At 41.6% G+C, this 23,283-nt stretch overlaps 1 protein-coding gene across 7 annotated transcripts in view; it reads right to left on the bottom strand.

Annotated features, from left to right (window-relative positions):
• Nucleotides 1-1,612: 1,612 nt before the first annotated feature.
• Nucleotides 1,613-23,283, bottom strand: part of NTRK2 (neurotrophic receptor tyrosine kinase 2) — a 322,840-nt gene continuing 301,169 nt past the window's right edge. For 6 of the 7 annotated variants that reach the window (XM_033123465.1, XM_033123461.1, XM_033123466.1 and 3 more), the window contains 2 exons: nucleotides 8,348-8,506; nucleotides 1,613-7,446 (listed from right to left, as the gene is read on the bottom strand). In XM_033123465.1, coding sequence (XP_032979356.1) covers nucleotides 7,261-7,446; nucleotides 8,348-8,506 — 345 coding nt within the window. In that variant the 3' untranslated portion in view covers nucleotides 1,613-7,260. The remainder of the gene's footprint in view (nucleotides 7,447-8,347; nucleotides 8,507-23,283) is intronic. The other variant, XR_004424692.1, reaches the window with a different exon arrangement.

The raw sequence follows: 23,283 nt of genomic DNA, 5'->3' as shown, positions 1-23,283 counted from the left end.
GAACATCTGGAGTGCCCAGAGGCTGGAACAGGTAAGAAACAGAATCTCCCTTAGAGCCTCCAGAGAAAGTGTGGCCTCGCCAACACTCCAGGGTCAGGCCTTGGGCCTCCAGACTGTGAAAGGATAAATCTGTGTTGTTTAGAGCCACCCAATTTGTGGTAATCTGTTACAGCAGCCACAGGAAACTAACACACAAACACAACACCCCGGCATACAGTGAGCCTTTGTGTTTTTGGTCAATTTGTTCTAAAGGTAAGGATGCCAGTTTTAATGAGGTTCCTCATCACAATACTTCAGAAGTGTTGTTCTCAACCAAGATTTCAGGCATCCTTAAAAGTGAGTCAAAAGAGTGATTTGAGGGGAAGTCTAGACAGGGTCTACAGAATTGAGGCGAGAGCTCTGAAAAACTTGACTTCAGTTTTGGAATTTAAACTGATAGCATTGTAATTAGGGATATAAAAATGTAATCTGGTAAAAGTTTGGGTTTTTTTTATAGTCCAAATTGGGTTATAGCTGTCCCAGGCATCAGTCTTTAACTTTTTTCCTTTAATCCACAGTTCCTTTGACTAGGATATACACTTCAATTTCACAGGGACACATGGTCCTATTTGGATTTTTGGACAAGTTGTTTTCCCTTCTTACACAGCTTTGAATTCCCCAAGTACCTGCTGAGCTTTAACCTGGTTGTATTTTTTTTTTTTTAAACTCAAGGAAAACATTACTGCACCACTGAGGCTGAGGGAGGGGTGTCATGAGGGAAAGTTCCCGAGGAGTTTGATTTGGGGACAGTCCACTGCCAAATCTTATGTTCTTGGAGCCTACACTAGGAGTGCTGCCCAGATGTCTCCTGTGCCTCTCAGAGGTCAAAAGGAAGAGGTCAGCCACTGGGGGATACGACTGTGAGATACAAAAGAAGTGGGTGGACTACTCTCATGGCAAGGAAGAGATAGGCTATGAGACCCCTGCCAAACCACCCTGATTTTGTCTTCCTTCATCTTAATGATTTCGGAATCACTGGTTAACAGAGAGGCCAAATGGAGTGTGACAGTTTTGTTTTTGGCTACTTCTGCTCTTGGGCCACGAGCAAGATTTTCAATGCTGCCCCAACCCTGGGATGCCATGATATCCAACATTTTCCTGGGTAGGTTTCTTCAGTCTGATTCTTAGAAATCATAGTGATTCTATCTCCTCACTCTGCGATGTCTAACATGGGAGCCCTGAGACACATACGGCTACTTAAATGTAAACGAATTGAAATTAAATAAAAATGTAACACTCAGTTCTTCAGTCATATTGGCCTCATTTCAGTGGTAGCCCCATGTGGGTAGTGGCTACCATTTTGGACAGTGCTGATGGCATAGTTATGTCATTGCAGAAAGTTCTATTGGACAGTGACATTCTAGTTATCCAAGATACAGATTGAAAGTGTCAGATTATGGAGAGGTCAGCCAGGGAACTTGTACTGAAGGCTATGTACTCTTATTACCTTCAAGTAATAAATGCTGCAGGCATTCGCAGTGACCATATCTAAAACACATACATACAGATAGGAAAAAGGGCACACCCTGTGAAAATTCTATACATTTTTAAAGTAATCATGTCATTTTTAGTCTCTCTTTTGGAGGATGTTATTTATTGTAAGACATCATTTTTTTTAAATACACTGTAGTACAAGAGACTTTCCATGTCAGGTTGAGAGAAGCTGGTCACATGATTTACAAACAAAACTTTTTTTTTTTTTTTTTTAAACACTGATAATCTGGTGTCACTTTGAAATCAGCCAAGATGCAGTGGTTCTTAGTAAAGCAGTGGACCTCGAAACAGATTGAAAAACAGGAACCAGTAAGTATCAGCACAGAGACGTCACATTAAAAAGAAAATAAAGCAAATAAAAAGAGTTCCAAAGACCAGGTCACAATTTAAGGGGCAAAATATCTTCAGAGAGATACTGGTGTGTGTGTGTGTGTGTGTGTGTGTGTGTGTGTGTGTGTGCGTGTGTGTGCCTGTGTGTATGGCCGGATATATACAAACATCTCTCCATATACAGAAGCAAATGCAGAGAATGTCCACATTTCTAGGCAGATTTGTAAGTGACAGGTAATGATCAATGAAGGCAGGGAGCAATATTTCACTGTAATTTGGTCATTTGTCAAGAAATTACATATTTAAGATCCACATTTAATTCAAAGACCTTGTATTTAAAACTTTTCCTGCTGTTTTATACATTTTTAAAGCAATAGTACGATATACAAGCTGCAAGATGTAGGCCGTTATGTTTCACTTCATTTTCTCCAATGTTTTTCTCGTCAAACATGTGACTATTAGCAGCTTTGATTATGCTTGTTCCACTATGTTGAACATTCAGCTAACCTTCACTCGGGATCATTTTTATTAATTCACAGACCAAAGAAATAAAACAAACACGGACCTGGCTTAGAATGCATAGACTGAAAAAAATGACATCCCATGTTTTCCCATTTCGTCTCCTGAGACGTATGGTAAGATGGCAAAATAGTTGCTTGGTTGCTGTTGTGAAGTTCACAGTGTTTTGCCTGCAACACATATACATATATATAAATTTTTTTGCTTTGCTTTGTGTTTGTGATAAATGGAGCAAAATATATAAATAAGTAAATAAATAAATAAATACATACACACATACATACATACATACACATATAAATAAGTAAAGGAAAAGGAAAAGAAAAGGAAAAAAATTCAAAACTTAAAGATAGTCAAGAACCTTTGACTTGAGAAGCAATGATTCATTCCAGCCTTGACAATATGAAAATACCCCTTCGTGTGCTGTCTTATTTAACTACAAATCCCTCCCGCCCCTAATTTTTTAGAATAACATTTGCTATCACAACCTCGGAGTCTCTGCATTCCACAATGATACATCATAAAGAAATTGCTTTCACTGCTCATTTAGCCATCTGAGGAGCTGGATCACTGACCACCCCCTCATGAGATTTTCTGTAACAGTGACAGAGAGTCAAACGAAAACTCAACATTGGAAATGAAAGTCCTCCATTGGGAGAAAAAAAAAGAGAGAGAGAAAGAGAGAGAGCAAGAGAATTGAGGATGTGTGTGTATGCAGTCTTTATCTAATTAGATACATAATTTAATGTTTTGGCATTACAGACGGCCCAACTTGCAAAAGGATGAGTTAAAAAGATAAGTCCATTCCTGACCAGGAGACCCTTTCATCATGGCTCTTTGCAAAGGACAGCCTTGTATGCTGCTGTTGCCTGCATTCCCACTTGGATGTGGATATTCCTAAGTCACTCGCCTTGCTGTGGGGTCTTGGACTTCTCCCCATCAGCTTTTGAGACACTGGGTTCCCAACATTCTAGCTCTCTTCTGGAACATTGGACTCTGAACACAAGTGTAAAGAGGTCATAATGGGACAAGGTGAGCATAATACAAAAGATGAAAAAAATCCGTATTCCTTTCCTGGACCTTTAACATAAGGAGGTCTATTTCAGTCTGCATTTTCCCTTGCAAGGAGCCAGAGAAAGGACTCAGTGTAGTGAGATGGCTTTGAGTCAGTTGTTTTGGGAAGCACATTATCTTAAATATGTCTTCCACCCATGCAGTACTGCACAAAGTTGAAAAGTGCAGTGTAGTCCTGCCCACATGGAGAATGGAAGCACTAACAGCAACATGACACTAAAAAGTTTTGGTTATTTAGCAGATTTTAAGCAAATTATTCGTACTGCACCCTACTTATAATTATCTCTATTACTGTGTGCCTATAAATTTATACATAAGTACACACACTATTATGTGTGTTTGCATATGTATAAATCAAGTATTTATAACACATAAATACATGAACATACCACAGGTAGCGCTGATGTGAACACATATGTATAATATGACTTCCAATATAATCCTTTATAGGATAGTTCAAAATGTTGTCTAAATAAGCCTGATTATGACATTGGTTCAGTGTACAAGGATTTAGCTGAAGCTAGGAGCATGATTATATATCATGATATTTCAGCTGTTGTCAATCTTGTGTGTTTCATTTTGTTCTTCTAACTTTATATCCTGCTTCATGAATTTATTAGCATGCTTTCTTTTCTGGATTGGAGTCTCTAGTGGACAGAATCATGAACTTCAGAGTCAGAACATTTTGATTAAGTTGCACTGGTGCCAGAAGCTAGCCTGGAGATTTCTAGCATGCCATTTAACTTCTCCGAGTCTCAATTTTCTCACCTATAAAAAAATGGGAATATTTTACCAACATATGTGAAAACTGTTTGGAAAACTATTAAACAATTTATAAACAGAAAAGATTGTCAGAGTTTCGGCTAGAGAATTAGGTTTGTCACTACTACTTGTTGTAATTCTTAACAAATTTGATGGCAGGCTGTATTCTGTGATCATCACATTTTAGAATGAGGTGGTTCCTTCTCTAAAAATTAGAACAGCACGAGAAGAGGGGATTGTGGAGGACAAGTGTGGAACATTTGAAGATATTCTGTGGTTCATTCAGCTACTTTAAAAGCAATCTGGTACTCTTTCAATGCAAGACGTCTCTGAAATCAGTACATACTCTTGAGACAACAGAGGGGGGAAAAATCAGAAACATAAATAACTGTAAAGCTTTGCACTTGCATAGAACCTTTCATTTCAAGACCTTGAGGGACTTGTCAAAAGGTAAGGAGAGGTGTTTTTTTGTTTGTTTGTTTTTGCTTTTTTTTTTTTTTTTTCCAGAGGAAAATGCAGCCCTGGAATGGAATGCTCCCACCTTCTCATTTGCCTGAACCAAATCCTTGCTCTCAAACTGTGCAGCCCTCCTTGAATTTGATCCCTTAGAATATTGCCTCCTTTGCTCTCTGTTAAAATAAAACAGGTAAGTTGCAGCTCCTTCCCCTAGAGCAGCTCGCCAGTCATGCAGAATGACAAACCTATGTAAGTTTTCAGGTCATCACTGATGGAATCTAGAAAAGTTTTGTACAAATCTGCCTATTTTTACTGCTTCACAGAGTGCCACAGTGTTTTAACAGTACCATGGGTCCTTAATAGGATATATACGTGCAGGTATATATCACGGAGATATGGCTTTCATTATATTATTATGTGTATTCTGGAGGGTTTTTTTTTCCTACTGACAAAGAGAACAAACAACTCAACTCCCATGTCTCATACACCAGCGCAGAACTTGAAGGGACTATAGGGTTTGTCTTATCCAACTCCCTTCACTTCACTGTAGATGCTACTGGATTTCCTTTTGTTCTCTGCTAATTGACACTTTTGTTTGTCTGTTTGTTTGTTTTGAGAACTGGCTTTCAAACCTTATAATGGAAAATAAGGTGTTCCAGTAATTAAGAGCGCAAGCAAAACCTAAACAGAGCAATTGCACCTTCGGAAACAAATATGAAATAAAATGACTTAAATGAATTAAAATCACTCCCTTTCAAGCTGGCTCATGTTATAAAGATGTCAAGTTAGCAAAATTCCCCTCACAGAGGGTAGCAAGTTTTCTTCAGGAACAGAAATAGTTTTCTTCCTTGGTGTAACTGATCACCCAAATAACTGTAAATTTCTATTTAAATTTACAACCTCTTTTCACAAAACCTGTGACTGTGCCCAGAAGTACACCTCCAAAGCTTGGTCTGGGCATAGCCTCCCATTGGCATGCTGTGCCTAATTTTTTACTTCTTTTAATGGAGTGAAGAAAACAAAAGAGCATACTGACAGTTGGAATGAAACCACTCTCCCAACCAGAGCCCAGAGCAAGGACTTGGCCTGTGTACACTGAACTTCAATGCATATGATGTCCCCAGGGATGAGGTTTCCTTTCCCTCAGGGATTGACTTTGCTCTTCCCACAGTCCCACAGAGGGTTTGACGTGCATGAGGACATCCAGGCTTCAGGGTCCATATTTGTTAAAACCCATCACCACCATACGGCCCAGAGACATTTATATTCAGCTAATGAACTCCATTAGCTTCCCCTAATTATATAAGTTATACCTTTTATGAATCTGCTCTACATATCCGGGACACGATGTCTGGAACAGTAGTTTCTGCACACAAGGTATTAATCGACGAAGACCATGCACAATTTTGCTTGCACAGTTAGAAGGATGGGTGGGGTAGCGGTCGGAGGGAAGTGCTATTTGAAAAGTTCAATATAAGAGAAACTTGCCTCCGAATGTATAGCTTGTCCTATCGGTTTCCAAGTCCTTGGCTTTCCTACCCAACCCTGAAATGATCTCTAGACAAGAATTCACCTGTTTTCAACTGAACTTGACAAAGGGTCAGTGGATAACGCTTGGAAAAACAAACCAGTGGTATCGCCATGATTTACACAACCAAGACTGTCTGAATGTGTGATGCACCATCTTGTGTCTCACGGAAGCCGTCTTTTCTCTCCACTATGCCCTAGTGTTTCTGGTGATGGAAAAAGAATAGTCCATGGCACAGAGTGCAACAGTCTTTTCACTCCTCAGAAAGGTCCTCAAGGGAAGGAGCCAAATACATTCCTCCCAGCTAACAGTCGCTGGTTTTTCCTAAGTAGGGACTGATGCCAGCTGATCCCAATGGTTGTCTTTGTTCCTCCCATATTGCGGTTTATAATAAATCTTCTTTCTCTCTGGTTTTAATCTCCCATAGATAAAGGCTTCCCAGATTGAATACAAGTTTTCTTTTTTTCATACACAGGCTTAAGCCATCCAAAAACAATAAGAACAGTAATAATAATAAATAAATAGAAGTGAATCCATAGAAACTCTCGATGTCTGTACAGCAGAAGTGACAAAGTTTAAGTCAAATATTTGTTTTCCCTTTTTTTCATCCACATCAAAGGCAGGAATACAACAAGGCATTGTTAGTTGTGGTGGGCAAACTGGAGTGTCTGCTGATATAACAAATCAGGTTTGTTAAGGCCTTTGTCTATGCAGAGTTAATAGTAATGCAGAAGCCAAATCGATTAAAAAAGAAAGGGTAAGGACTGTGAAGCAGGGAAGAGAAAAGAAAAGAAAAGAGAAAACGAAAACGAGGGAACAAACCGAGGGAGATGGAAAGAGAGAAAGAGATAATGCCAAAAGGAAGTCCACACTGTGTCTACGGATGGAGAAGTACACATCGCTTCCCTCTGAAAGCTTCTTAGTGTCTTTGTTGTTAATACTGTCAGAGTAGAGAACAGAAGACTGATGGCATCCAGCGGCAGTTAAAAGACGTTCATCTTCTCGGCCCATCTGAGGAGGTGCTTTGGGAAGGATCGGTCAGTCTGGGGGACAGGGCCCTAGCCTAGAATATCCAGATAGACCGGAGATGCCTTGGCCAAGTTCTGAAGGAGGGTGTGGATGCCCTTGATGTTCTTCCTCATGTGGGGCTCTCGTTGCCAGCACCCCAGCATCAACTCATAGACCTCTTGGGGGCACGTTCGAGGTCGCTGCAAGACTCTGCCCTGCGTGATGCATTCTATCACCTGGATGCAGATCAAAGACAGGATCAGACCGGAGCAAAAACAACGCGATGCAAATAAATGTCAGTCCAAAGAAAGGGGTGCTTTAAAGAAAGCCACTCACTGTTTATGTTTTTCAGAAGGCAGAGAGCAATTATTGTAGGTTGGTATATATCATGGTTAATTGTATCGGTTTACACTCACTTTTCAGGCCACACTGATTTCACCAAACTGGTGGAGACATAACTTATGTATAGGGAATGATCCCAAACCTCACCCTAGAATTCCAATGTGTTTGTGTTTTACTGGCCTGAGATGGATCCTAGGTCACCTTTGCGTCAGGGTGCTGACTGATGAGGGACTTCCTCCCCCCAACCCCAGGCTATAGAAATGAGCAGTCATTTTAGATCATGGAATTGGACAAAAGACAGACTTGGGACTAAGGAAGATGTGAGGTGCCTGACCAAGAAGCTATACCTCAAATACAGACATATTTGTAAAAGGATCAGAATAGAAAAAACAACACGCTTGAGTTTTTCACTAGAAGTGAATTATGGTAAAATGGGCAAAAAAGAAAGCACCTTGAAACCTTATTGGAATAATAAAAACAAAAACAAAAACCTCGCTGGACTCTAAGGGTGCTGGAACGTCACATCTGCTATTAATTGACTAGATGAGCGGCACACAGTGATTCCTCAGTCCCATCACCAGAGGGTCACAGGCCTGGCCGCAAACACTGTGCTTTTCTTCCTCTAGAGTTCTTCAGTCTGGAGCCTATACTTTGGCCGTGACATCTAGGTTCACAGCAGGCCATCTGGGAGGTGCTGCTCCCAACAAAGCCACACAAGATCGTGTCCTAACTTCTGGTCAAGGGACACCTCTTGGTGTTCGCCCTTCTGGGGGTCTCGCCCAGCCCACCGCGTACCTCATTGTTGGACAGCTGGTACCAGGGCTGTTTGCCGTATGTGAAGATCTCCCACAACACGACCCCCAGGCTCCAGACGTCACTTTCCGTGGTGAATTTTCTGTACATGATGCTCTCTGGGGGCATCCAGCGGATGGGCAGCATCGTGTGGCCACCGACCTGGCAGGAAAGGGGTGAACAAGGAGGCGTCAGTCACCCCAAAATCAAGTTCCCACCGTTGGAGGAAAAGGTGTGCAAGGGAGATGTGAGGGACATTGTTTTCCTTTCCCTGATTTGTATTCATTAATTTTAATTGTTTAAAAACACATGTGGCGATGGAAGGAGAACTGACTCCGGGTGGTGAACACACAATGGGATTTATAGATGACGTGATACAGAATTGTACACCTGAAATCTATGTAATTTTACCGACCGCTGTCATCCCAATAAATTAAAAATAAATAAAAGCACATTAAGGAAATACAATTTGTTTATAATCTCAAGCACCACTGACAGAGGGCAAAGGATGGGCAATGCATTTTCCCATATTATTTGCAATTCTCTTTCAAAAGTAGATAGGCATAGAACTATTTGGTGGATGTTCATTTGGATACACACACACACACACACACACACACACACACACATTGTTTTCTGGGATGAGGTTGATTAAACCTTCTAATTGACAAGGTGTCGTGCGGGGCGTCTGGCGGGGTCTCCGGTCCCGCCCCCCACATAGGAACGCAGGACATGGTGAGGCCAAAAAGGAACACCCACGGAGCCGTAGGTAGGGGAGTCACACCACTATACTCTCCCTGGCGGCTGGTTTGGAGACACAGGAACCAGGAGCAACACAATTCTCAACCCTCACTGTGCCGCTTGCAGACTCAGCCACCATCTTCTTGCTAGCTCCCCCTTTTTCTTTTTTTTTCTCTTCTGCTAGCCTAGCCACGGCAGTTATATTCATGGCTAATGGCTCACTGGTTACAGCTGACGGCCAACCAGCCACAGCTGCTGGCCATTTGATCACAGTCGATGGCCATTTACTACCTGAGCCAGCACCTTTCTATGTGAGGCCGAGAGCCTGGAAACTGCTTTTTGGGGCTCTGTCCCCACACAAGGTAAGTCGGATCAGGATAACACGTAGGGGATTCTGTTCCAAAAATGACCCACCAAGTGACTCTACTTTCTTAGCAAGGCCAGAGTTCTTCTAGTTTAAGGTGTTAGAATGAGTGCACAGCGCTCCCTCCAACACCTTTGCCACACCCAGCGATGGACAGTATTATTCCCATTTTACAGATGAGGTAAAACACAAAGAAGTCAGTTTTTTGGACTCCGAGCTCAGGACTTTTCTCTATGACAGGGCACTACAACCAAGCTTATTTATAAAAATAAATAAATAACTACGGTTTTGAAAAGCCCATTGTAGTAAAAACAGGGAGCCTGAGGAATGAGAGAGTAAGAGTATGAGCACAGGCAAAGAGAACTTTATTTAACAAAGTAGACTTGTTTATGGTTTCCTATTTCCTGGAGAAAAGTGAAGAATTCCATTTTCAGGTTTGTCGCACATCAGCGCTGTCTGATTTCTGCACAGCAGCCCTGTGGGTGGTAGGTCCCAATTTTCATGCTGGTAAACCTCAGTACTACCAGCCAAAATGCCATGCCTGACACCAGGGCAACAGGTGAGCTCACAGACAGCAGGAGTTACCTCACTGACAACTCTCAGACCCTGAGATCTGAGACTAAAGCTACATCGAGTTTCTGCCCAATTATGATTCTCAATATCCATTTCTGACTCATTAAAGGAAGAAAATGGACTAACAGTGCCTGAAAAATGCTGCTCAACTCCGGAGCCCACGGAGCTGAGCGGGTCAGAGATGTCTAATATGCCTGGTGATTTCAAATGATGCTCTTAGCATCAAAGAAAGCACAAATGTGAAAGGAGGAGGGTGTTTTTTTCGTTGTTGTTGTTTTCCATCTTTCTCTGTGCAAGACTCCCAACCTAACAAGGAAGAACATAACTTTCTGGCTCAAGGTTAAGGTGCCCCCATATCTTTACTGTTCAGCTTCGAATACCCCCAAAGCTCATACAATAAGTAGAGGCTAGACACCTCCCATCAGCTTCTGATTTCCTCATTTTCTTCTCATCCCTGCATGACAGGTAGTGACTTTTCAACAAGCACAAATTTCCCTCATCTTCAGGCCTTTCTGGACAGGCCTGAAGATGATGACTATACTCACCATCGAGTTCTATATTCAAAACCCAACCTGTGTGACGTAGGCACTGACCAGCCAGAGAGAACGGTAAACTGATTTGAAGGTGTGTTTGTGGGGGAGAGGGGGAGAGATAGAGAACCACTTAAAAATCTCTTCTAGAACAAGACAGCTAAAAAAAGAAACCTCTGGGATGTGTTAACCTAGTGAGATACCATACTTTCTATATTCCTTGTGGATTCCCAGCTGTAGTGCAGTGGACAACTCTCAATTCATGACATTCGAAACACTGGATTCCAGGGCACACTCTAATACGCCATTTCCTAGTTGGGTAAACTTGACTAGTTGCCAAACCTCTCTGAGCCCTATTTTCTCCAATGATAAAATGTAGGTAACAATGAATACCTTCCAGGGCTGTCGTGAGGTAAATGTCCAAGCAGGCAATATTTGCAAAAGTGTTTTATAAATTTTAATGCACTAAATACTTTCAAGGTGTTGCTTTCTTCTCTGTAATCTTACTGATTTCCTCAGTGGGAAGCAGCCATTCTGGAGACATAAAGGAGAGTCAACATGTGTGTCTCTCCCATACTCCTCATTCTGCAATGATGTTTGTTGGGGTGCCTGTGACTGCAGCACCTACTCTACCAGGTTTTCTGTCCTGTAGTGCTAATGGCCAAAGAAAAAGCTCCTGTTGTTTCCTTTAAAGGAGAAAAAAAAAGGAAAAGAAAAGAAAATTTTGATTTACATGTTTTCCCATTTGATCATTTATTTTATGTTTGTAGTCTCTTTGGGACAGATTTTTCACTTGAATTCTTTCAAGAACCACTTCTGGGATTTCACACATGCTGTTATAAATAATGCTTTCCTTGTTCTGATGTCAAACGGGTGAGTGTGGGAGAATCTAGTAAAAGTTCAGGCAGGGTTCACAAGTTTTCTAAACCCGTTTAGAACATTTCTGAACATTTTTTTTTTCCACCCCTTTCTTAGGATTTTGGAGCATATCACAAAAGTAGACCAAAAAAAAAAAAAAAAAAAAAAGAAAGTCACCGTTGTTACAAATTACTGTCACAATTCAGTCACAATCACTGGATGGTTTTGGGAACCTCACAAAACCACATACTGTGCGGCAACAAACAAAATGAGACATTTGTTTTGTATTGTCCACTTGGCAACTTGCCCTCACACCCTTGCTTAAATATTTGTAAGATGGAATACGATCCCAAGTACGACACTGAGAGTCAGAGCTGCTGCTGCTTTGACTGCAGGATAGGCTGTGGTGCCTAAAAAGGCTCTCCAGGGATGTACTTGGGTCAGACCACACACTCTTCACGAAACTCACTGGATTGAATTGATGCAAGATGGGAAATCCAGTTAGCCGAGGGTTGACTTGGATTTGCAATTTTCATTTTCTTCAACCCAAGACTCTGAGGTTCTAGTTGTACATTCACCCACCACCACTTACTTTGTCACCATAACCATCCATCAACACTTAGCACCTCACCTTGATAAAGAACTTCCACTCAGTTATCTCACTGGAACCCAATAGTTACCCTCTTGGGTAGAGATTGGCTTGCCTTCATATTACAAACAATGCTTCCAAAGTTCAAAGTGTTCAGGAGCTTACTTAGAGCCACACACATAATGCCCCCCCACTGGGTAGCTTACATGCATTCTGAGTCACTCTGAAGCTGGGTCACTGTGTGTGTCAACCATCTGCAGTCTCCAACACATGCCCCACGATCAGCCAGCAAGCTGAGTTGTGAATCCTCCCCCAGGCTGAACTACTCAAGCCTCTTGGAACTTTTGATCTCCTTTCCTTTCTACCTACTTCCCAAAGGTCTCCTAAAGGTAAGCTCAAGTTCTACATTTCAAGGAACTCTCTGTCCCTGCGATAGCTCAGTGATTTTCTCGGTACCAGGAAGCCTAGCACCCTTTAGTACAGCTCAGGTATAACACTGCAGGCCAGGCACTCCCTTCTTTTGTTAGTTGCTCAGTTACCTCAAGAAAGATGGGTGCTAATCAGCTATGTCTGACAGGGCAGGAGGAGGGTCAGTTGGTGAGCAAACCATGTCTTCCAGTGGATTTCTTGTGAGTGCTGATATTTAGGAAGGAAATCTCAATGTATTATTTCAAAGAGATCAGCAGTATTCACTGCTTTCCTATCTATCCTTCACCAACTTCTCTAAACTCTCAAGAGAACCAAGCCTTAGACTAAATGTATAGAAACTGGCTTACCTATTTGACTCTACAAATAAAAACTATTCAATGAAATTTATAACTTCTAAATAAAGCATAACCAAAACTACTGGGGTTCGCATGGAGCATACATGTTCTCTAAATTGTGAGAGAAATCCCATTCCTCGGTTTGCCATCTGTACAACAGACAGGGGAATCTATGGTGCAGACCTGGAACTATTCAATCTGGGAATGAAGTCTAAAAAGACATCATAGTGCATAACATGAAGGGGGTATTGTTCTACAGGTGGTGACCAGTACGTCATACCTTTGGAGGCTGGAGAACAAGGACACAAGGCTGAAGAAGAAAATTAAACCATGAAAAAGAAAAGGACTGAATGACCACCAGGGCTGCTAACCATTGCAACATGGTGAAATCAGCAAAGCTAACCAAGACAATGTCTGAAGTCCCTGGCCAAAAGGAAATCCCGTAGTGCCGAAAATAAATCAAGTTATGGAAAATAACGAATTCTGTTTTTAAAACATATCAAGAAAAGAGTGGTTTGTGTTTATTTCCATGACACCTCATCATTTTGACGGTGATATGTATTGGATGATCTGGTTAAAAGCAAAAATAACAACTGTGTTCTAGTTAAAATACCTGGGCCTGGGCATCCTTTAAATCTACCTGCTTGAAAGGTATTTAACACAATAAATCCTGGAGAGAATACTAAAAGGCCCTTGGTAAAACTGTCTTGCATTAAAAAATCAATGATTTTATTATTTTAAAATCAAATTGGACACATCTAATCATTCCAACTACAATAGTTATTTCTTATCCAAGAAATACTATTTGGGTACATATTTTTTTGGTCATTAGGTTTTAAATTGTGAAAATTTCCCTGTCACTTAACAAACAATATGATTTATCTTTCTACATCGGAAAATTAGGATTTAGGGAAGTCGAGGAACTTGCTGAGGAAGTATAGATTTGAATTGATGACCAGAAGTATTGAAGACAGCTCTCTATCCCACCATTATTCGTAGCGGGAGTCTAGGTTCTTTCTCATTCTTTTACAAATATACAAAGCATCTTTTCCCCTCGTACAAGTTAATGAGGAAGGCACAACCCATTTTCGGGCACACTGGGAGATGAGTGAGGAGGTGACAAGTTTAGCTCTTCTTCTGTTGGGCTTCCCATAAAACGCATCTCCAATCCTCCTTGGTCCCTCTTCTCTTGTAGCCATTCTTCTTAGTGTTGTCTCTTCCCAGTCATTTCCCACCTCTGTTTTTTTGAATCTCCTCTCAAATCTCACTTGTCCAGCCCCATTTCAAATACTAAGATTGCATTGAGTCTGATTCTTTTTATCTCCCCAAATGATTATGCTTATCCCCACCCCAACTCATTATTTGTCCGTGGTGATGCCTCGTCCCCCTTCTGTGCTTATGAGAGCTCCAGCGGTAGGCTAGAGCCTTTCTGTAGATCCAACGCAAATGCCTACCTGGCTTTGAAACCACTGGTGATTTAAAGTGAGCAATACTAGTCTGAGATCTGCTAAACTCAACAAGCAAACGCCAATGATGCCTGGGAGGCCACTTTCAGCTTGTGGTATTTACTCAGTGAGTGAGTGATAACTCGTTTGGAAGCCAAACATTTTACTCCCTTAGAAACACACAGGCCAAAGGGCAAGCCCCATTAAGAGATGATTAGCTGTCAGAGGCTTTTGGCCGCATTAAATATTGAAAAGGCTCCTAGACCTCCTTACACACCCTACACCCAATCGCTTTGTTTCAACAGTTTCTCTTGATGTGTTCCTTAACAATTCATAAAAGCTATAAACTTTAAGACATAGCTGGATCTAATTTCCTTATTTATTATGTGTTGCATCTGCAGCATGAAGTTAAAAAAAAAAAAAAAAAAGAAGGGAAAAACCATTCAGGCAAAATATTCTCCTTAGAGAACCTGGAACCATTATGGTCAGTCAGACTATGGGCGTTTTCTGACCACATCCAGGAAGATCAGAATTCTCCTATTATAATGAGTGATGAGGTGGTGCTTTTGTGGCGTGTGGCTATGGAACCAGGGGATACTTCATGGGAAGAAAGTCAACCCTCCCAGCCATGCCTAGAAGTTCTGAATGAAGGCAGCTCAGGTTGAGTAAGGAGTGGGAACTGACCATTGCTATGCCTGAAATTGCTGTTATTTGCAGCCTAGAAAATCTTTCATTGGCTTGTAGCATAGAAACTGGTCAGTATTGATCATATGGTCATAACATAAAGGTTATGACTGAGTAACTTCAAGCCAAGTATTTTGGGATTCGTCAAAGAGGAGTGCGGGACCTTATTGCTAAGAATAGTTCTGCAAATCTTTTTTGCTATAATTAAATCTCTATCCTGCCAGAATAGAGCAAATGATCATGTGTGGAAGGGAAAGGTCCCAGAGCCGTCATTGCTATCTCCTGACACTTGGATTCTAGGTCAGCAGATAAGGCGAACTCAATAACAATTTCTACTGAGAATTCTATTAGGTTGGTGCAAAAGTAATTGCAGTTTAAAAGGTTAAAAACAATTGCAAAAACCGCAATTACTTGTGCACCAACCTAATATCTTTATTCTACCATGAAATAATAATAATACAAATAATGAAAATAACAACAACAATAATAATGCTTCATGTTGGTATAACACTTTCCTTGCTTTTTCATAGCATTTCCACATTTATTCATTCTATAGTAATTGTACCTACCTCAAAATATGGCTGTGAAGATGAAATGAATTGATATTAGAAAAGCTTTGTGCTGCCATTGCATAATGTCATTTATATGACATTCTTGAAAAGGCACAACTATAGGTCTAGAAAACCTATGGTCAACAGGGGTTGGGAATTGGGAGTTGGGGAGGGATTTGCCTTACAGGGGCATAAGGGAACTTTGTGAGGTGATAGCAAGTAACGTTCTACATCCTCTGTGGTGGCAGTTAAATGACTGTTTGCCAAAAACTCAGAACTAGACAATAAAAAAGGTGAATTTTACTATATGTATATTACATCTCAATGAACCTGACTTAAAAATAAATACGTCTCTTAGAATAACATTCAGTACATAATAAATGTGCAAAGTATATTAGCTGTTGTTGTTATGCTAATTGATTCTCCAATAATCTTATCGGGTACGTCAGGCAGGTAACTGAGAGTTTCCCAAGTGATCAACGGGAGGGCAAAGCCTTTGGAAAGAACTAACACAGCAAGGTGACTGGTGCGTGATGATTGTGCTTGATATATCACTCAGCATCAGGAGGTTGTACACTCCAATGTCATACGTTTCATCAAGAAGCCATTATTTTAATGTTCAGTATTACTGAGCTTTTTATGACCTCCTGTGCATTATGATTTTTAACCCAAGAGATCATCTGACTCTTTAGCATTTGAGACCGAAGCATTACATCCTTTCATTGTGAAAAGCCACAGGGACTGACTTGGTGCTGGGCAAAGGCAATATATATTCATGTCATTGACTATGTTATGGTGATTGCGTTATGTTGGTTTAGTATCCAAATTCCAATGTGAAATTGTTTGTACGGAAATAACTCAGAAAGACTGGCATTTTAGCTAGCTCTTAGAAAGGAAGAAATCAATGATTTGTCAACAGAGCAGGGTGGTGGGGGGATAGCTTCTCTGTATCAGAAATAGCACTCTTCGTACCAGCTGGGATTACGGTGATTACTGCTGCCCTGGGTGCATTACATCCTGTAAGTGGAGAGATCGGGTTTCTGGGTGGACACCACATATCTGTCCTACCATTAACCCCAGCTTTTTAGTTAACACCGAAGACCCTGCCAGAATGTACATTCCACCATTAACCTGAGATGAGGACTTAATACACCAGAGCCGGTTAAAAATGATTAGGGTCCTCTTTCCTCCCAGTTCTTTCTGATACAGGAACTGATGTCAGTGTCCACATGAGTGCGACAATAATGGGAAAGTGGCTTTCTCCAGCGAACTCTGAATGCCTACCTGGCATCATTACGGTCCTTTTCTGCAATGTCTATGATATATGTAATATGTAGAGCTTGTGAACTCGATTTAAAGGACATCATGATTTCTTATCATGCTTGTGAGAGAGCTAGGAAATCATGTAATAAAAGTAGCTCTCAATTACTGAGCACCTACTCTATGTGCTATGTTCTGTGCTAAAGACATTACCTAGATTTAAAACTCACTTTTCTCATACCTTTCCCGACATACCTACAGATAAAATGTGCCCATAGGAAGTGCACATATTACAAGCAGCAGCTGTTTCACAATTGTGAAATTTGAGCTCTCTATCGAACCAGCAGCTTTTCTGTGCACAGTGCATAGTGGCAGCTCAGTGCTATGGAAAACCAATGTGGTGTCACTGGTTGTTTCTCGAACCTCTCCACATGTAATATATATAATTAATCTTGCTGTTTTCATAGGCCTTTATTTCAGTGCATTTAGTTAGTGCACATAGTGTCGTCCCCAGCATTGTCGGGGAAACAATGTTGAACAAGATTAGGTCCTTGACCACAGAGCTTATTCTATAACCATAATGCAAGGTAGAGAATTGATGCCATAGTGGACATGTGAACAACTGGTTATGGATCATGATACTACAGAAGTTTGGCCCATTCCTTAATCTACTGATACTTTTAGCTCCCTTCCTCTAAGCACTCAATATCAGAATGCCAAAACACCTGCCACTGTGTCCAGAGGGTCACATAAAAGGAGACTATTGGAAAATATCAGAAGAGAAAGTTTTCAAAAAAGATCAAGACCCCAATTCCTCACTGAAATGTCTTGAGAAGAAGTTGGCCACAATACCCCACAGAGGCTATGATGGCCGAGTTGTGTTTAGCTTTGTAGCTAGTGTTGAAATTTAGTCACCACTTATTGTAGGCCTGCTACATGCAAAGAACAACCAAGAACTTGACACATATTACTTCACTGAGCTGCACTGAACCAGAAGCTGAGCCCATGCAGGAATGAAGAGGGCACCTGAGTTAGGGATAACCGTCAGCTGCATGTGACAAAGACAGTGGCTTAACCATGGGAGAGATTCACTTCTCTCACTTACTGAGGTCTGAAGTATGCAGTCAAGGGCTAGTGGAACACTCTGAGAAGTCCTTCCAATAATATCTTTTAAGAGACATCTCAAATGTGTCCACTTCGTTTCATCTCCATTTTGATCTCTCAGTTCCATCATTACCCTCCCTAGGCTACTGCCACAGCCTCCTAACGGGTCTACCCATTTCCCTCTTACCTTTCTCAATTCACTGTCCATTTAATAGCCAGAGCAATAGTCTTAAAAGATCAATTGTATCAAATCATTTGTTTTTGCTATAAACTCTTCAGTGACCTCCCATTGCTTAGGATAAAATTAAAAATAATTAAAATGGCTGATAGCCCCCTGGTTGACCTTAGTGCCTCTTTCACCAGTCTCTTCTTATGCTTTCCCCCTTTCCTTGCAGTGACCCATCCATTTTGGTCTCAAATGTCTTAGTACTTTCTTACCTTAGGCCCTTCACATGTGCACCTCCTCGATTTTTACCTGGCTAACTTCTCAGGACTTAACTTAAATATCATACTTTTGGATATCAAAAGCAAGTTACACTATCAGGCAGCACTACTTACTTTCCCCTCACAGCACCAAACTGTTGTAATGATATGCTTATTTGTGTGGTTACATTCTTGCTATCTCCCTCTGCCTGTAGATTACAAGCTTCATGGAAGAAAACACTATCCAGTGCTTGGATGCTCAATAGATATCTGTCAAAGGAAGAGATTGCACCTAACTACCTCGGGCAATGGACTTGGTGGATAGAAAATTCAGTATGAAATAAATATGGGGGTGGTGAACACACAATGGGATTTATAGATGATGTAATACAGAGTTGTACACCTGAAATCTATGTAATTTTACTAACAATTGTCACCCCAATAAATTAAAAAAATAAAGAAATAAATATGGAAGGAGAACAAGTTACTAAAGCCAGAAAGGTAGCTTCCTGTAGGCCTATGTGGGGCTGTCAGCATGAACCCCCTTGGAGCTGAGAGAGGGGAAAAGGAAAAAATGGACAGTAGCCGATTTGCTTTAGAGAGCGACACCCGTTTCTAATTTAAACTACAAATAAGGCATGAAAACATACATATGTTGTACACAGAGTAATGAGCATATGGGATAAGTTATCAAGAAAGCCATGGGAGCTGAAATTAATGGGCTGAGGTGACACCTCAACCGAGGGTGTGAAGGTGCTGAGAGAAGTCAGAGAGAAGGGAAGGGCTGGGTGCCCTGTCCCCAAGTGTCCCTTCCCTTTGCTTGTCCTGTGTTATGTCTCATTGGTCATCCCAACTTCACCCCATGAAGCCATCCCACTTACAGAGGAGCCCTTATAGCCCCATCAAAACTCTGCAATGGGAACGTCTCAGAGTGGCAGCTGTGTGCAGGTGGGAGAGGCTTGGCCCTGAAGCAGCCTTGGTATGGCACCACCGATGCTTAGCTGCAATGGCTGGAGAGGTAGAGGAGGCAGATGGAGATTAATGAGATGAGGTCTAAACGTGCCAAACCAGTCGCCAGCATCATCGCTGCTTCTGCATGAGCTCTGACTCTCACCGACCACCACAGCTCCACAACCCTCAACCATGACTAGAGCACTGTGGGGTAACTCAAGTCTGGAGAAGTTAAGCTAAAAGCCAAATCCCCATCTTCGAAGGACTATCCATCTTCATCACAGCAGATAATATTAAGAAAAGCTATTATAACACTTTTGGGGATAAAACCCTCATTGCATATAGTATAGATTGATCTTTTTAATCACTGAGCTGATAATCATTTGTTTATTTTGGTATCATTCACTCATTCAGCAAAAATTTATTGAGCTACCTCCTGGGTGCTGAACACTGTCCTAGGCACTGGGGACATGGGTGTGAATCCGCTCCATGTCCTCATGAAGCTATCATTTGTTAGGAGATATAGAACATACATCGGTAAACAGATACCTATGCATGGTAATGTCAGCTGGTGATAAATACTGTAAAACAAAAAAGAGTACAAGGATAGAGGGGCAGTGCTCCTTAGATAAGAAGGTCAGCAAAGGCTTTTCTGAGCAGGTGACATCTAAGCAGAGATCTGAATAAAGTGAAAAAACAAGATATGCAAACATTAGGAGGAAGTACATTCCAAGCACTGGTCAGCAGGTGCAAAGGCCCTAAGGTAGAGCAACTTGATGTGCTTGAACAGCAAAGAGGCCAGTATGGATGGAATGACAAGGGAGGGAATGGTGGGAAAGCAGGTGGAGTGTTACCTGGGGCCGTCATTGGTGGGGTTTTATGTAATGGTGCCCCTGTACTGAAGGGGGTGTGTGTGGCGCTATACATCCACATCTGAATCTATATTTATATGTTAACTTCTATATATAAATAATACGCTACATCCAATATTTTTAGGTAAGCAGCTTAATATTATGGGGCTTTACAACAAACACATAATCTATGACCTATTATTACCACTTACTAGGGAGGGAAACTAAGACATAGAAGCCCAAGACCACAATCATAATCAGAGTCCAAGGTGGCAATGGAAGACAGATGTTTCAAATCCACTAAGTTTGCCTCTTTCTCTTTGATTTTTTTGCCTCTTATTTTGCACCACTTCTCCAAACTCAACTGGTGGCATGCCCAGCTATGCAAGCTTACTAAAAGTAATCACCAGCCACTTTCTCTGCACCCTGTCAGGAGGAAATCCCTTCTTCTCAGATCCAAAGAATTCGACAATTACATCAATGCACTGCAGCAATAACCAATGCTTTCTTTTTGCAGGAAGTGATGGATTTAAGAAACAAAGTGGGTCTGATTGTGTGGGTCCCCCACCCCTTTCTTTCAATGGAAGAAGGAAGGGGCAGTAGATGGATCCTATTACTTCTAGTCCCTGCAGTAGCACAGATGTATTCCTGAGTTTCTCAGGATGATGAGTTATAGCCCTCTTGGTATTTAGCTTTAGGATTTATGCTGATGGTTTCTGCATACTTCTCTCTGTCAGTACATGAGTAGGAGACTCCTTCCACATTACTTTGTTTTTCCTGATTGTTTCCCCAATATTCCACCAGTTATATGATCACATCCTTGCTGATGTCACTCGTTGATTGTGTTGATGCCTCAAAGCAATTCCTTCCTTTGAGGAGGAAAGCTGCCCTTGTGATATCCCAGGGGAGAAAAGATTCCGTAATACCGAAGTCCTTAATCATGGTCTGTCAGCATTCTTTCTTTGTGCATCTTCCTTCCTTCCTCTCAATCCCGTAGTCAACCCACGCCCATTTTTATGCACATTTCCTCCTAAGGTCTCTATCCCTGCAATACATTTTGTTTATAACAAAGCATCTATTTAAGTATAGATCATTGGCATTGAGCATACTATATTTACTGGTTAATATCTACTTGAATCCATTTAAGGAAATAGCTTTCATGAAACACACATAAAAGTCTTTAAGCACTACAATCTACTCTATGAACACAGACTCAGGGATAACAGTTCTCTTCAGCCCTGAATTTGCCTTTTGAAATGAAGACAAGAACACTCTAGAGAAGAGTAAGGTTTATACATAATAAACCAGCTACTGGAAATTAACTTAAAAAACTGTGGGGAAAGGCAGAGATGATTCCCAACTTAAGAACATTGGACTTTAAACAATTTGCCCCCTTTTCCAATGGTTGTCTGTCCTCTACTTACCCAAGTGATAAATGTCCTTAAATGTCCTCCCCTTTTTGAGCCCCTGTTCCTCCATCTGTCTTCCCCATCCCCTTAAATAGCACCACCATCCCCACCAACCACCACTATTTCTTATTCAAATCTAAAAACCTAGGAGCTACCATTGATTCTTTATTTTTCCCTTTCTCTCTTTATCAAAGTCATCAATAGGTTCTTTCAGTTCTACCTGCAAAACTTACCTTGAGTGCACCTTCTTGCCCTTTTCCACTATTACCCCTGACTCCACATTGCTATGTGCTTGCACCCAGCTTACTGCAGTAGCATCCTCTGAGCTATCTCAGCTCTACCCCCAGCTCAGCTGGAAACCTATCGGCGTTCTTATCATCTTAGCCTGGCCTGGCCTGAGGCTGAGGGCATCATTTGAAGATACCTTTACCCTGCCCCCAGAAACTCCCTCATGGTCTTGGTGGTTTGTTCCTGCTGCTTCTGCCCCAAAGGAATGACTCACTGGATACTGCCCTCTTTGCTCCAGACTTTACCTTTACCTATCATCGTAACTATATTCAAATAAAACAATCCTGGAGGGGTCAAATAACAAAATGCATATGCTCAGGTGGTTAGTTCATTACAAGTTGTATTTGGTAAAATTTGCAGAAGACACAAATGCTTCTTTTCTGAGGAATTTGTGAAACACTTTTAATCCATTTGCTAAACACTTTAACGGTCACTTCATTGCCTCTCTAAATTAAATCACTAAAGTTGCACCATTATTGTAAAGTGGGAAAGGTGGTTTACTCCTGGAGGGAAAAATTAGGTTCAGCAGAAGGGGAACCCAAAACAATCTTTATAAAGTAAAACACCACAGAGAGACCACAGCCACTAATAGCATCTGGGCAGCCCTGCATATCCACACATCTGAGGTTCACACCAGACACGGACGGCGAGCCTCAGGGGTCAGGCTCTTAATGATCTCTGCTAATGAAAACTCAGCCAATCAGAACTGGCCTCATTCTCGTAGTTATCCTCTTGAGGTCTTCAGAAATTATGACCAGGCTTGCTTTGCATTTATATCACCCATGTCCTGGTCAGGAAAACTGGGAGCTGGGCAGTGGAGCGTAGGAGAGAAGCAGGCCAGGGAGTGGCCTGAACACCATGTTCAAGTGATGAGGCAGTACCATCAGGAGAATAGTGCCTGGCTGCTCGTCACTAAGGGCAGGTCAAGAAAAGGTGAGGGTCACTTGTCACACGAGGACCTTATATTAGCAACAGTCAGCTTTGTGCTATTCATGGCCAATAGGTCATTAACTGCTTGAATGCTCAGATGAGGGCAGCTGTGAAGTCCTCTTCTCTGTACACCTCTGACGCCCTATGATAAGATGTTCCATGGGGGTTTTCCAGGCATTCCTGGATTTAAAAACTTAGGCCTGTAGCAGAGAGAAAACGAGCTCTGGGTACTCTATATTCTAAAGAAAGTGTCTGGATCGGCCAGGGTCCAGCACAGGATTTGACAGCTGGATCTGACTCCTGCTTCCGTAATAGAAAAAGCCCTAGAACAAGCACTCGCCACCTTAGAGAACCTGTCCTCTCTGTCTGTGTGGGGAGAGAATTGAGAAGGGGAATGAGCAAGGGTGATGGGACTATAGGTCTGGGGGCCACTGGTGGAATGTTCCTGAAGAGAGGTCATTTCCTTCCCTCTCTTTCTCTCTCTGTTTCCCCCATCCTCAACCTGAAATCAGGGAAGGGGCTTCAAAAGAGTTCCTGAGAAAGACCGGGGGTGCCTTAAGAAGGGGAGACAGGGACCTCATTTTACATCTGAGCTCTGTTTGGGCAGCAGACTGTGTGTACTGC

The sequence above is a fragment of the Rhinolophus ferrumequinum genome, chromosome 12 (genome assembly GCF_004115265.2).
Source record: "Rhinolophus ferrumequinum isolate MPI-CBG mRhiFer1 chromosome 12, mRhiFer1_v1.p, whole genome shotgun sequence".
Lineage (NCBI taxonomy): Eukaryota > Metazoa > Chordata > Mammalia > Chiroptera > Rhinolophidae > Rhinolophus > Rhinolophus ferrumequinum.
This window is presented reverse-complemented; position numbering and strand designations above follow the sequence as displayed.